This window comes from Atta colombica, unplaced genomic scaffold (genome assembly GCF_001594045.1).
Source record: "Atta colombica isolate Treedump-2 unplaced genomic scaffold, Acol1.0 scaffold157, whole genome shotgun sequence".
NCBI lineage: Eukaryota > Metazoa > Arthropoda > Insecta > Hymenoptera > Formicidae > Atta > Atta colombica.
In genome coordinates, this window is record NW_017259247.1 from 294,679 (window position 1) to 309,854 (window position 15,176).

At 38.1% G+C, this 15,176-nt stretch overlaps 1 protein-coding gene across 6 annotated transcripts in view; it reads left to right on the plus strand.

The window, feature by feature from the left end:
- LOC108685777 (ecdysone receptor) overlaps positions 1 to 15,176 on the plus strand; it is a 286,435-nt gene that overhangs the window by 264,475 nt on the left and 6,784 nt on the right. Inside the window, exon 6 of one of the 6 annotated variants that reach the window (XM_018190746.1) lies at positions 1,078 to 1,238. The exons of the other annotated variants lie outside the window; for them this stretch is intronic. Within the exon in view, the coding sequence (XP_018046235.1) occupies positions 1,078 to 1,118 (41 nt within the window). The 3' untranslated portion in view covers positions 1,119 to 1,238. Of the gene's footprint in view, positions 1 to 1,077; positions 1,239 to 15,176 lie in introns of those variants that run through there. 6 annotated transcript variants of the gene reach the window in all.

Genomic DNA, 15,176 nt, shown 5'->3' on the forward strand with positions numbered 1-15,176 from the left:
ATCTAACTTTTATTCACACTCGTCATTTTTTGTTCTTCACCTATTCTCGTGAGCACATTCGTTTCATACTTCTATTAAAGAGTCGCATCGTAATAACGAGATAGTTTTGAATCAAAATTTTACTTAATATCAACCTTTTAGTACACAATTAAAAAGCGAAGTGATAATAACAATTTATAAAACTATGTAAACAAATATGTGAACAAAGTCACGGCAAATGCAAGTATTTTTGAAAAATTATAACTATCTTAAAAATCATCGTAAAATAAATAATTCCAAAGAGAAATTAAAATTAAAGGATCATATGAAAAAAAAAATATTTGGATTTATAATTTAATGTTAATTTTATAACATGAATATAATAAGCCTCTTTTACGATAAAATTAGCGTATATTAGGATATAATATGGAATATTCGATAAGTATAGCTTCAGTTCTGTAATTTTAATGAATTTTATTATGAATTTATTGTGGATAGACAAAAATGACATCTTTAGATTTGTTTAAACTGCGTGCGTGCGTGCGTGCGTGCGTGCGTGCGTGCGTGCGTGCGTGCGTGCGTGCGTGCGTGCGTGCGTGCGCGAGGTTTGTATTAAAAATATCCGCCTTTTATATATATCTTTGTCCTTGGGCATTCTCTCTCTATTATTATGAAAAACAGACATTTCAGTATTTAGGAGATGAGATCTTGAGGAATACCTCCATCAAGTGGCATGACTTAATGTTCAATCAGTAACGATACACAGTTGTATGAGCGTCGAAATCTCTGAATATATATAGAGTGATCCAAAATAATCTTTTGTCCTTAAAGAGTTATATTTCTAGCCGTATTCTGAGATTTTTTTTTGGCAAAAAGGACTCCGCACGTTTTATAGAAAAATGATTTCCAATCAAATTAGTCCGTTTTGAGATATGTCCGTTTTGAGATGTTGTACATCTTGTGATTTTGAATAAATGTCTCCATTGTCTCATTCATAAAATCAATAGATAAAAAGATATAGCACTTTGAAGTCACAGAATTTGAATGCCACCATTTCTCCTTTTAAGGTAATTTGATCCTTTCATTTATCTGTAATAGGTACGCATACTACAAGGGCTGAAAAGTTCTGGGATTTTTAATGAAAACAAGTGTTTTTTGGGCAAAGTTATATTTATTCCTCAACATAGTTGCCTTCGAGGGCGATACACTTGGTATAGCGATTTTCCAACATTTCGATGCCCTTTCTGTAGTACGAAACGTCCAAGCTTCGAAATACGCCTCAGTTTCTGCGATGACTTCCTCATTCGATGTGAATCTCTTTTCCTGAAGCCACCGCTTGAGGTTTGGGAACAGATAATAGTCGTTGGGAGCCAAGTCTGGAGAATACGATGGGTGAGCAACCAATTCGAATCGTAATTGGTCCAATTTGGTCATTGCTTTCAAGGACGTGTGTGACGGTGCGTTATCGTGATGATGGACAGAACAAAGGCGAAAATAGCGCCATTTAAACGACTGTAGCTTGTAAACAAATGAACGAAATGTCATGAAACTTCATAAACTAGTGACAGATGAACCTCTTGAAATGAATCATGTTCATTTTCTAGTGGCGCTATTGAAAAATGCCGGGACTTTTCAGCCCATATAGTATATATACGCCCAGATAGCCAGATGTGCTGAAAGTACTGCAAATTTATGCTTTATTTTATTTATGCATTAGGTGTGAAAAAGTTCGTGGCGTTTTTCCCGTTAGATGACATTAAAAAAATTAATATATTGGAAAAAATCGGAAAATAATCGAACACGATCTGTCATTTCAATTAGCATTAACAAAAATACAGCAAATATTTTTCAGATACTTTTTCATAACATATTTTAAAAAATGCTACAAAAATTGAACAAAATAATTCAACATAAATGGAACAAAATTCAAACAATATATGTTGGCACAATATATAAAAGAAAATAAACCAAAGCTAAGTTTGACATAATGTCATCGACTTATTATATCAACAGTTCCAGTGGTGCAATTGATTAGCGCACGATACTTTATAGACTTATTATATTAAATATTGACAGCAAAAATACAGCAAAAATCGAGCACACTCTGCTGTCACAATGTAACTGCTCAAAACGCGGCATGGACACTATAAAAAAAGATTTAGAAATTCAACTCGAATTGAAGTAAACCAACTCAATCTCAGAGTTAAATATGGCGAGCTAACTGTCGCATTGTGTCAAAAAATATTTTAACTTCCTTTAATATCTTCCTTATGTTAAATAAACAAATGAATTTATTTCTCTAAAATATTTATAAAGTTGATTAAATTAGTATTGGTACATAGTATTGTACATAAACGAATATAATTGTATCGTCAATTAAAATAATTTTATGAGCACGCTGAAATAAATCTGCGATAGAATAGATTGACTTTTGACTGGACTATGCTATAAAGTAACGAGAACTCAATATTGATAGTAATAATTTTGAGATAATCTCTACTTTATTTTCGAGTGAAGTAGCTTTAATAATTTATCTAATACAACAATTCATTAAATTTATTCGATCCCGTTTACTTTGTAAAACGATTAATTAATCATTAATTTTTCTATCATATAAATCGATTGAAAAGAAGGTTTGTCCATGATGTGACAAGAAGTATGAAAAGATCATTTAACTATTCTTGCTTGTACATTATAGGTAGACGTTGAATTTCTCTTACGCACCATCTGTTGAGTTCTTAAAACGCTCCCTCGCTTTAAATCAAAGTAAAATACCATTAATAATTTATTGTATTCCTGTTATTTTTAAGCCTGTTATTTTTACGTTCATTGACTACCAATAATGATTTAATTAATTTTGTAAATATATTTATGACTGTACCGCTCCATCATTTGAATTATGTAAATAATTAATTCAATGTACTTTTCTTTATGATTGATTTAATCTCCATATAGATGCAGATTTATTATTATTACGCAGTTAAATCATCCTTGTGGTAGTTGAATGAATATCTAATATTAATATATTTTATTTCAGATCGGTCAATTATATATTTTGACTTTGAGTACATTTTACTACGTGAAATTATTCGTCTAATTAGATTTTTATTCTTCTTAATTTGATTATACTTCACTTAACTCAAATCGCGCAAGATTTAGTTCTTTCGTTTACTGCTAGACAACGTATCTATTATATTAATATTTATCTCGTATTTTCCTACCATTTTCTAACGTAATTCCTATAGAGAATTCCGAATATTAAACTGATTTTTTTTTTAAATCGAGCAACAATTGGGTTTTCAATGTGGAGAATTGTTTATTTATTAACACTACTTAAGATGCAAAAAAATTAAAAGTACAATTTCTGTTTAGCAAACTCTTATTCTGATTAAATATACTTCTTTAATAAACATGCATTTAGTTAATGAAAAAGTTAAATGATGAATTTATGATGAATTATATTTATTTATTTTGCGTAATTTCTACTTAGCAATTGATAACGCAATTCTATATTTGCCGCATTTTTGCAATTACATCATGATGACAGGCTGTGCTTTTTTGCTGTAGCTTTACTGTCAGTATTTTATATAATAAATCGTGCTATATTTTGCCGCGATTTCGCTGTCACAATGTGACATCAGATTATGCTTGATTTTTGCTGTCTTTCTGCTATTAGTATTTTATATGTCAAACTTTGTCCGATATTTGCTGTCACTATACTTGTAGCAAAGAATACTCAATTTTTATTGCATTTCTCCTGTTCTGTGTTGGTAGATTATGTTGTAACTAAGCTTAATGAGGAAGCAGCAGCTTAATTTCTGCTGTAATATCATGATCAAGTTTGCTAGCGTATTGCTAGTATTTTGTTACCTAGGTGCACATGTGAGTAACTAGTCACATGTAAGACAAGAACAAGAATAAGGAGAATAAGAGGATAAAAAATTGACATAAAATAAATATTCCAAATGGATTTAACATTGACGTTCACTTTTTAGATTCTGAGTAACACTAAAATGAGTTCTATGGGTAATATATTATGTATGTATACACCTGTGTATACATACGTGTGGGCGTGCGCGTGTGTGAATGTGTATAGAGTGTTCATAAATATACTTATAACCTCATACATAATTGTACACGCACACACACATGCACATACACATACAGAGTTCTCACATTTAAAAATACATGCGTATGTATATCTATTACACATAAAAGAAAACAATAAATTATCTTAAGGAATAATAAGATTGGAAATAAGACCGTTTATGTTAGATTATACATTACTTTAAATACGAAGCGCCACTACGGTCTGAATGTTAAGATATTGAACTGTTATATATTCATTTAAATGAATTAATTTCAGAAATTATAATTGCATGCCGATATAGTTGTCGGACTTTCAACGCAATCAATCTGAAATATTAATAATCCCCCAAATTTCCCAAATTTAATCTTAAAAATAATAATGTAATAAACTTAATGCGAAAGATATTGCCTCAGTCAGGAATCGAACCTGGATCTCTTGCATTCCCTGCGAGCGTCCTAATCCTTTAGACTAGACGAGATTTTAACATTCTTCGCAATAACCGATGTATACAGAGTTATGCATTGTAGGCAAGCGTGTATAAACAATTTTAAGGAGATATGATAAGAAACATCTTTAAGATATTTTATAAAGAACTCTGAAAGATATCTTAAAGTGACTTATGAGTTAATTTTAAACTTTTTTTATTTATTTGGTTGACAAGTGTAAGTTATGAATAAAATTACAATGCAGAATAAAATACATATTAAAGTATTAAGAGATTTCATTTACTTGGTAAACATTTCAAAAAAAGTATTATACCTTTCATCTTAGAGCCCTTGGAACTCACTTTAAAAAATTATTTTATTAGAATACAGCTGAAAAATCTTCTAATGCTGCGTCTTTTATTTATTTTATGTTGTTTTTTAAAATCGAGAAATTTAATTCTATTATTAACGATCCTTCTGGCGATATCGCATATTGCTCGACGACACTCCATTTCCATTGACAAAAATGTGGATTAAATATTTTACAAAAACGATTTCCAAAGATTGTAGCAACATGGAAATATGTTTGTTATAGCATTTCCGTTTGTGCAAACAACTGTTGTCTGCATAATGTCTTTAGATTGACTTAAACGAAATTATTATTGCCCTGGTGACAGCAACACAATAACAATTGAAGAGAAATTTGTACTAAGCACCTATTTCTTTTCTTATGCCAAAGAACGTTTTGTTATCTGGTTAACCGGTGATCGGCCGGAAATGGCATTTTTCCCTCGCCTTTTCGAAGAAATTGCCTCCGTCTTCTCGGGCGTCATTTCCAGTCCCAGAGGATTATTTCCGGCACAGGAAGCTCAAATACCGAGACAAGGATTCGCCGATGGAGAAGAGCATGTCGTGCGGGATTTCCACAAAGGTTGATTTTGGGCCTCCTATTATGGGACATCATATATTTACGACAAGGTGCTCCGCCGGGCCTTCTCGCAAGGACGCCATATCGTTTGCTATGCGGATGACACCTTGATAATAGCGAGAGGGACAGATTAGGGGAAAGGAAGCGCAGCCGCTGCCAATATCGCAGTGGCCTCCTTAATCGAGTCTATCACGGAGGCTACAAACCAATGGCGATAAAGTATGCTTGTAGGTATGCGAGCATGTTATGATAAACAAGCGCCTGCATCATCTTATCCCAGGAGAGAGTATTAAATGCGATATCTAATGACACCGCCAACGCCACTCCCTCCTCTCCATGAACTCTGTAAGCACCTTTACCTGCCGGATGGCTGCGATAATCGAGTGCCCCTCAAGAATCCTGTTATGGATGGAGGTCAGGACCCTCCCAGCACAAGTGTCGGACGATGCGGTGAGTGATGATCTGTTCTAGCATTTTATCGGTATTGTCCAGCAAACAGATCAGATGATGACTCCGCCGGTCTATCTTTTGAAGGAGGATCAGATTGGCCCTCTTCCAGACTGAGGAAAATTTTCTTTGTCTGAGACAAATGTTAAAAAAAGATTTGCCTCAGACCGCTGAGCTCACCGAAGACCAATGTCCAGACACGGCCATGGACCCCATCAGGACCAGGGGCTTTGGACTGTCCTTTGATCCTGTGATGGATTTGGATCTTCTCGGACCTTCAGCTCCTTTGCTTGGGTGGTCCATCATAAGGATGGATGCTGTCGCATGGGGAATAATTTATTCACCACGCGCTTAAAGAACTGGGAATCCATTCTCTCCATTCTCTCTTAGTTGGGACATCCACTGTCGTGTCTTCTTCGCAACAACGTGATACGAAAGCTCCCATGGATTTCCAAGTCTGAGACCATCTCGGTCCACTTCTGGGCGGCCTTGGCCTTGCGGATCGCTACGCGGAGGACTTTGCGCGCTTCGCGTAGTCTGTGCCCCGCGTCCGCCAAAACACTTCATCTTCTCGATGCCAGGTGGCATCTTGCTGAGACTGCCGCTTCTCTTAGTGCGGCGATCTCTGGCGACCACTAATACGCGAGCCATGATTCCTTACAATTCCGGAATATCGAGGCGTCAGATAACTGGATCATCATTCCTCGGAGTCTCCACCTTCTTCTCGGCGCTCCCACTCGGGCTGTACGTTGCTCAGATGAGGATCATTGCCATTTGGATGGCATCCAGATTTTTGAGTGATATCTGATATCCTGAGATATCTGATATCCTAGTCTTTTTGGCGCTCTTTGATCTTTTGGCTGGCAGTCGCTCGAATCATCATGAAAATGCCATGTAGTCCGATTGTTCGGCCAGGAGACCGAGGTTAACCTTCCAATTGAACATTCTGTCAGCGACAAAGGATGATACTCAGATCAAGTCTACGATGACTCTCCCCGGCAAAGCTGCTCTCCCTCTGTTAACCAGGCAGAGATCGAGCGCCTGCCCACTCCATCACCGCACGGCTTTTGACATCAGTGCGGTAGAATCATCCTCCCCCCCTCGCATCCACTTTTGTGGAGTGGGCGTTGAAATTCCCGGCCATTAGAGTCGGGCAGGGAGAGCGCCTTCTCATGATCGCGTCCAACTCCAGCAGAAGTTTTATTTCAAATTCCCAGAACGGTAACTGCGGCCGAAAATAACAAACTAGAATGTCAAGGGCCCTCTCATTTCACCATTGTGTAAAAAATTTTCACGATAGCATGGCGGGGAGTTCTTAGTCGATTTCCAGACCTCGTCGAGTCCCATCTATTGTTGGCGAAAACGTAAGAGTCGATCATTACAAGCCTGAATCACTCTCGTCCAGCGCATGAAGGAGCATGTCCTGCGCTACGGGACACTGGATCCACGCTGAGCTGTTGCTGATCATTCGGATCACGGACCTTTACATTGCCGGGGGAACAGCCCCCCCGTGGCGACTATTGGTCACGTCCCTTCGGGAGACGGAGTCATCAAACCCCGTTAGCCTGAGTTTAGTCTTCTTGACGGGCCGGGAAACTCTTAGCCCTGGAGGGCTTCTGTCATTTTGGAAGCCAAGGACTCTCCGGGCCCTTGATCTCAAGGACCATCACGATTCATCTGGCTTAGAGCTCCTTGATCTGAAGCTTCGTCAGGCTAACCTTTTGCTTCACGACAGCCATCGCCTCCGCCAGGGACCATGCCAGCGCGATGAGTGTTATCTCAGCCGATTTAACTGAGCGCAGTCTGGGAGGGCTGCTTTCTCGATTCGTCGTTTCAGTTGGCAGCTTATTTGCACCTCTCTTGGGGGGAATCAAGCCATCGAGCAAAGGGACTTAGTGAACGGTGCGCCCATTTCGGTTTCGAGCGGGAGCCGACTTCGACCCGCCGGATCTTACATTTTCTGTCGGCGGTGACGTCAATCATATCCATGTCGCCATGCATGGTACTGTTCTTTTTCTCCGGGAGCTTATTCATGCCCCTTTTCAGCCAGAGCATCTCTTTGCCTTCGGTTTAAGGCCTCCTTCCTTCGTGGAAAGGAAGAAGGACCAGAGGCCAGCAATAATCAGGAATCTGATCTCCTTGTCCTTCCTCTTTTCACAAGGATTTCTTCCTGCACGCTTCCGCCTCTTCTTTGATAGTAATAAGTGAAAAATATTCCATAACAGGTCTGCTTCCATTCTCCGTATGGCTCCGCCATCCGGGCGTGCCCTTATTCTTTTCCAGAAACCTAGAGAGGGGGGTCTCGAGTTGCCTTGGGGGACTGGCATATAGCACGAATCCCGAGAACAAACATCCAGGACTGGCCTCTAGGCCTCTTACTCACCGTGGACAGGGCGAATCATGAACTCCCATGGCTTTCGGGGGTCCCCCATTTCCGATCATGAGGGTACCGCTAAGAGTGGCGCCACCCGCAGACAATTTGGGTCTTGAAGGCGACGCCCATCCTACCCCGTGGCGATCAACTCATCCGTGGGCCTCGGTGTCTCGCTTCGGAAGGATGCCGTCACGCGAACATCGCGTGATTACTTCCGCCATCATCTTCGGTCCAAACTTCCGAATACTTCCGAGCGGCTCCATGGCCATCACCAAGGATGGAGGATAGGGATCCCACCGCGGAATACGTCCACGCGGTCCCCCATCACCTCGCATCCCATAACGCATCGACACCCACCCGGCGAATCGAACGGAATCGATTCACACTCCTGGGATGGTAAACTACCCCCGCCTCCGTGCATGTGTCACGTCGTGCTACCAGGAACATCCAACGACACAGCAGCACATCTACGGGAGTATCCGCGTCGTCATGGACAGGAAGCTAAACTTCTCCTAACGATGCCGTGCCACCGGGCGTTTGTAATCGGGATCACCTTTCCCTATTGGCACTTGGGAAATGGATCTCATATGAGAACCGTTTCCTGAAGTGCCGTGTCCAAATTCCTCTTATCTAACGAAGGAATCCGTATAGAACGCTCTTAGCACCTCGCGCCGGCATCCCCGGCCGATTGTTCCCACCAGCAGGCCTCGACCGTGGGGGACGGCATGAAGTGAGCCCCCTCACTATGACAAGGTAACGTCCCATGAGAGGGAGGCCCAACCTAAGCCAACTTCAATAAAGACGATGGTAATTTGTTCGAGATTTCACTCGAAGATTAATTTAGTTAAATTCCCGAATTAAATGATTTAAAAGGAGAGATTTACTGTTTGCTTTTGAAAGAAGCCCTTTAGGAATATTTGAACTTTCCTTCGGCATGCTTGAGTCTCGTAGTTTGAGTCTCAACGGTCTGGTCTTGATGGCAGCGGTGATAGAATGGTCGCCTCGGAATTCGCGCACAGATTTTAATAAGTTCCACAAGACTATGCAAAAGTGCAACTTGCACTAGAGAACAGGTTTTTTTTCTGGTTGTGTGTTTCGTTCTCGTGATATCTTTCATATAGACGTCTTTTTGAAGGTGGTTCTTTGAATGTCTAGTTGGCAAATTGAAGAATCAAATTTGTAAGATTTTCTTCCCCTTTGATATGATAATAGTTTTAACTGATCATTGGAGAGTTGCCCTTAAATTAGCATCGCCTCCGCTGTAAGATTTGACTTGCTCTCGTTCTTATTATGATAATACATCACCTTCTTTATTTAAAGCGTTTATGATTGTATTGATGAGTTTTATTTTTAGGGAGAATGGGTGTAACATCGATTTCTCTTTTATCAACATTTCCTCAAGTCTTATCATAGTTGAAATAATTATCGTCTTGTCGATATTTGCGATCTGTTGTCGCGTTACTGGCGAGCAAATATCCCTGGATTTAATTGTTGATTTTTCTTATGTCTAGTGGACAAAGTTACTGTCCCTTTTTATATACATATGTAAATGTGCGTGCGTGTGTGCTTGCGTGTGTGCGTGCATGCGTGCGGATATAAAGAAAGTGGCACCAATGTCTATAATGCTGATTGGTTCCATTAAATGTCCTTACTGTTTTAAAAAGAAGACAACATTCAAAAAGAAGAGATTAAAATGAAAAATTGCTGCAGATAGATATAGAACACAAAATGGCGACTTCCGGCTAATTGGCGTTACTCTTTTTATATTCTAAGATAGACGAGAAGAGAGAGAAAAAAGAAAATTAGACCATGTGTATTATTAATGATCCTTTAATTTTAATATTTAGTATTTTAACTTCATTTTGATGTTCTTGGTTCAAATATATATATCATTTTTTAAATTACAATAACGCATATTGGAAGCTCGACGCCGGACTTGAACGAAGAGCTGAAAAGTGAAAGAATCATGAAAATTTGTCAACTAATCTACGCATAACTTACAACACAATTACGGTGAGAAGGATGATCGAGCTAATTCTTGGAAAGATATTCCCGAATAAGCTTAGTAATTACATTACGAAGTTGAAAAATATTAATGCTTTATATTTGCTGTTTTTTTTTACGGTTTTTTACGATGAGCATAGTAAAACAAATCGCAAAGACATTTGCGCAATCAAATTTCCATTTTGACGATGACAAGAAATACGAGGCTAAACTAAATCTTTATTGATTAATATTTTTATAATCGAATAGTTAGTTAAGTTATGTGTATTTTTAGTTCGAAGTAACTAGATCCAAAGAAAAATTAGCAGCGCTTATGCATGCGATTAATCAAATTAAGTCAGCTTACATCGAACGGAGAAGAAAGCGAAGACAAGAATCACGACAAGAATACCAGCATAAATGATAGTAACGCCAACGGCGATGGTGGCCAAATAGAAAAAATGAATCCATCGTAATCTATGATTGTATCTTCAGATACAATAATAATGCTAGATGATGAAGTACGACAAAAACGACATTCACAACTACACAAGCGAGTTGTGCAACAGCAATCTATTTCATCACAAAATAATGAGGAACACGACGAACAACGCAGAGAAGACAGCGATCTCCGACATAGGATCGAAAGTCGACAACGAATTCAGTTTTCTCACTATTCAGAAGAGGAGGCACAGCATAGTGAAATACGACGACTTAAAGTAAATCGCCGTCATGCAGAATTTTGACATCACGATCACGACATACGATGCATAAATGATATCGCGATGAAAAAAGACGACGAGAAGATTATTTATAACTCGAATATTATATTGTAGATTGGAATATAACGAGATTAATCCACGAACGACGGATATATCACATGATCGAGAGATAGCAGCATTGATATCAACATTCATTATTGATGTCGACTATCCGAGAAGTGCTTGTCCGATTTTGAAGATATCGCACGGATGATTAATCTTAATGAGTTAGAGAGAATAGTATATGGTTTGAATAGTTTATGGTCGAAAAGCGATTTAAAAAAGTGGCTAAATTTCTACGATGTCACCAACACATTGAATGTTAGAAAAAATCTCTATTGAACAAGTTTCGAAAAAAAGAAAACGAGTACTGAGTACATAAAAAATTGATGAAGAGGAAACAGAAGCCACAGTATTCATTCATTGATGAATATTCAGCAATATCTTTACGCCGTGTTGGAATTTGCTAGTTAGCAAATTCTTCGAAGAGAGATATCTCCGAAGAATCGATAATAATCGATTATGTGGTTTGAGGCATTAACGACGATGATGTCAACAAGATGGTTCTCTATGGCGCACGCACGTGCTTAGAAGAACTGAAAAAAATAAGTTAAGAGTATACACGAAATACGTGACCGCTTACATGCTATAACAAAGGATAAGATCAAAAAGATTAATGAAGTATAATAAGACAGCAAGAAATAAGATAAAAGAACACAATTGAAATGAAAAAAGAGCGATGTTTTAATTGTGGACATAATGTTGGACATAAGTCTAACATTTACCAAGATAAAGAAAAAGGTAAAAATGCTTCAATTATAACCATTTGAGCATATATATATCGGCGGATTGTCCAAATAAATAATATCGGATAAAAGACGAATAAGTCAATCGAAACGATGACTAAAAATTCTTATGTGATCAAGCAAGTCGAGAACTCTCACGGTAACTCTCATGATGGTAGCGTTAATTGACACGGGCAGCGAGATTAACATGATGAGATATAAAAAATATGATGAATTAGAAAAATTATCATTTAGCACTGGATTGATCTTGATAACTGGAATTGGATCAACATGAAATCAAAATGATAAACGATTCAGAGCAAATATAAATGTCGACGGCATATTTATAAATATAAATTATAAATTATAAATTATATTTATAAATGTAAATGTATAAATGTATAAATGTAAATTATATTTATAAATGTAAAACGGAAGTCCACGTCGTTCCTAACAGCGCTATTCAATATGATATTTGGCCAGTTCTTACTACAAAATAGTATTGTAATAGACCGGGATACCTTTAAATTTATGATGCTGAATATGACGAGATAACGCAAAAAGAAGAAGAAGAGATAGACGTCATACAATAAACTTGGGCATCTGTCAACATAACCTCATAGAAACATTAGTCGATTTGTGTCTGCATCATAAAGTTATTCTCGATTGAAAATGTCAGTTTACGAGCCAAATTCTCGTCATTTGCGGGAGGTTTTAATTTTTTGCTTCAATATGAAGAAATCTGCGGCTGAGGCTCATCGAATGCTCTCAAATACTTATGGTGAGGCCGTTATTAGTGAAAGAACAGTGTCGTGAGTGGTTTCAATGCTCCAAGAACGATGATTTTGACGTTGAAGACCGGCATAGCGGTGGAAGAGAGAAGGTTTTCGTAGATGCAGAATTGGAGGCATTACTTGAGCAAGACTCGTGTCAAAATCAAGAAGAATTGGCACGATCATTGGGAGTGACTCAACAAGCCATTTCAAAACGCCTCAAAGCCATGAGAATGATTCAGAAGCAAGGAAATTGGGTGCCGTACGAATTGAAGCCGAGAGATGTTGAACGGCGTTTGTTTGCTTGTAAACAGCTGCTTGAAAGGCAAAGACGGAAGGGATTTCTGCATTGTGACTGGGGACGAAAAATGGATTCATTACGATAATCCCAAGCGCAGAAATTCATGGGGAGTTCCCGTCATGTTTCCACGTCGACGACCAAACCGAATATTCACGGCTCCAAGGTCATGCTCTGTATTTGGTGGGACCAGCTCGGCGTAGTGTATTATGAACTGTTAAAACCGACTGAAACAATCACAGGCGATCGGTATCGAACGCAATTGATGCGTTTGAGCCGAGCATTGAAAGACAAACGGTCGCAATACAACGAGAGATACGATAAAGTGATTTTGCAGCATGACAATGCTCGACCTCATGTTGCGAAAGTGGTCAAGACATACTTGGAAACGTTGAAATGGGAAGTCCTACTCCATCCGCCGTATTCTCCAGACGTTGCTCCCTCTGACTATCACTTGTTTCGATCAATGGCACACGGGCTAGCTGACCAGCACTTCCGGTCTTATGAAGTAAAACATTGGATCGATTCGTGAGTAGCCTCAAAAGATGACCAGTTTTGTCGACGCGGGATTCGTACGCTACCCAAAAGATGGGAGAAAGTAGTGGCCACCGATGGACAATACTTTGAATCATAAATGTATAACCAGTTTTTTACAATAAAGCCTCGAATTTCGGAAAAACGGCGGAAGCAAAGTTGTACACCTAATAAACAAAAAAATGATACGAGATCATTACCCATTACTGATAGTGGAAGATCAACTAGGTAAATTGACGGAAGCCAAGATATTTATTGACTTCAAAAATAGATTCTTTCACGCGTCTGTGAAGAAGAGAGTCGCAAGTACATTCATTATAGTTTCAAACGTTCAATACGAATTCCTACGTCCATTCAGCTCTTCAGTATTCCAATGTTATGTTAACAAAATATTTAAAGAGTTGATCTGAAAGAACGTTGTATTTATGTATATGGATTTCATCATATCAGCAAAGATTGAGGAACAGTCCAGAAAGACTAAAGATGGTTAAAAACTGCGATGTATGGATTGAAATTTAACTGAAAGAAGTCACATTTTTTAAAGAAGCATTAAATATTTACACATCATATGACAGAAGATGAACGATTAAATCATCATCAAAGAAAATCAATACAATAACACATTTTCCGAGATCTACGACGAAGAAACAAATCCAGAATTTCCAGAGTTGGGACTCCGGATACTTCAAAAAATTTATTTATGATTATGTCCTATTGTCACGTCCACTATCTGAGCTGCTTAAGAAAGATGAATGCTTAAGAAAGAAAACCATTCCGATTCGGAATAGAATAGGAAGTAGTTTTTAATCAACTAAAAAGAAAGTTATCTATGAATCCAGTTTTTCGATTATCAAAAAGGAGATAGAATTGCAAACTGATGTATCGAGCGAAGGCTGTGGAGTCGTTTTGCTTCAATGAGACGATACTGATGGATAGTTTTAGTACAGTACATTACATGAGCAATCAGTTCCAGTACAGTACATGAGCAAAAAGACAGATGCCGAGAAGAAAAAGCACAGTTATGGATTAGAAGTTCTGGCTATAATCGAAGTTCTTAAGAAGTCCCGTCACTACTTATTAGGCACTTTATTTAAAAACTGATTGTCAAGCCTTTGTGAAGACCATGGATAAAAAAGGTCCAGTATCGGACTTAAGTAGAACACTACTTAACTGCTTTATGAATAATAAAGATGATATGCGTGCTACCGCTAGGGCACGAATTAAGAAAATCCATGCCGAGAATACACATTAATATTTACGCCGGATGGAAGTACGGAAATACGCTGCCGATGAATTGCTAGCTATCCGAAGATCCCAGTTTACTTAAGGATCCAAATTGTTTCCAAGATTCATTCATTATGGGTGTTATGAAGATGATATTCTATAATCGATATAGTATTGAAAAAATTGAACAGCAATTTGGACCGAAAACAATAGTGCTGACAACATGAAACCTTGGGTAGAAGACTCAATCGGTTGAAGTTTCAGATAAAGCTCTAGAAAAAATATCAAACAACTTCAGTCAGTAGAGGTCCCGATGTGGGATCGAGGACGTTGAGAAAAAGGCAGGAGAAATCACAACTAGGAAGCGCACGAGGCAAGAAAGGACGTGCGGAGAGAGAGAGAGAGAGAGAGAGAGAGAGAGAGAGAGAGAGAGAGAGCTAAACCGTGTGTTATTAACGATCCTTTAAGGTATTTTAACTTCATTTTAATGTTCTTGGTTCATATATATATATATATATTTCATTTTTTAAACTACAATAACGCTACTATATATATATTTTATATACACATATATA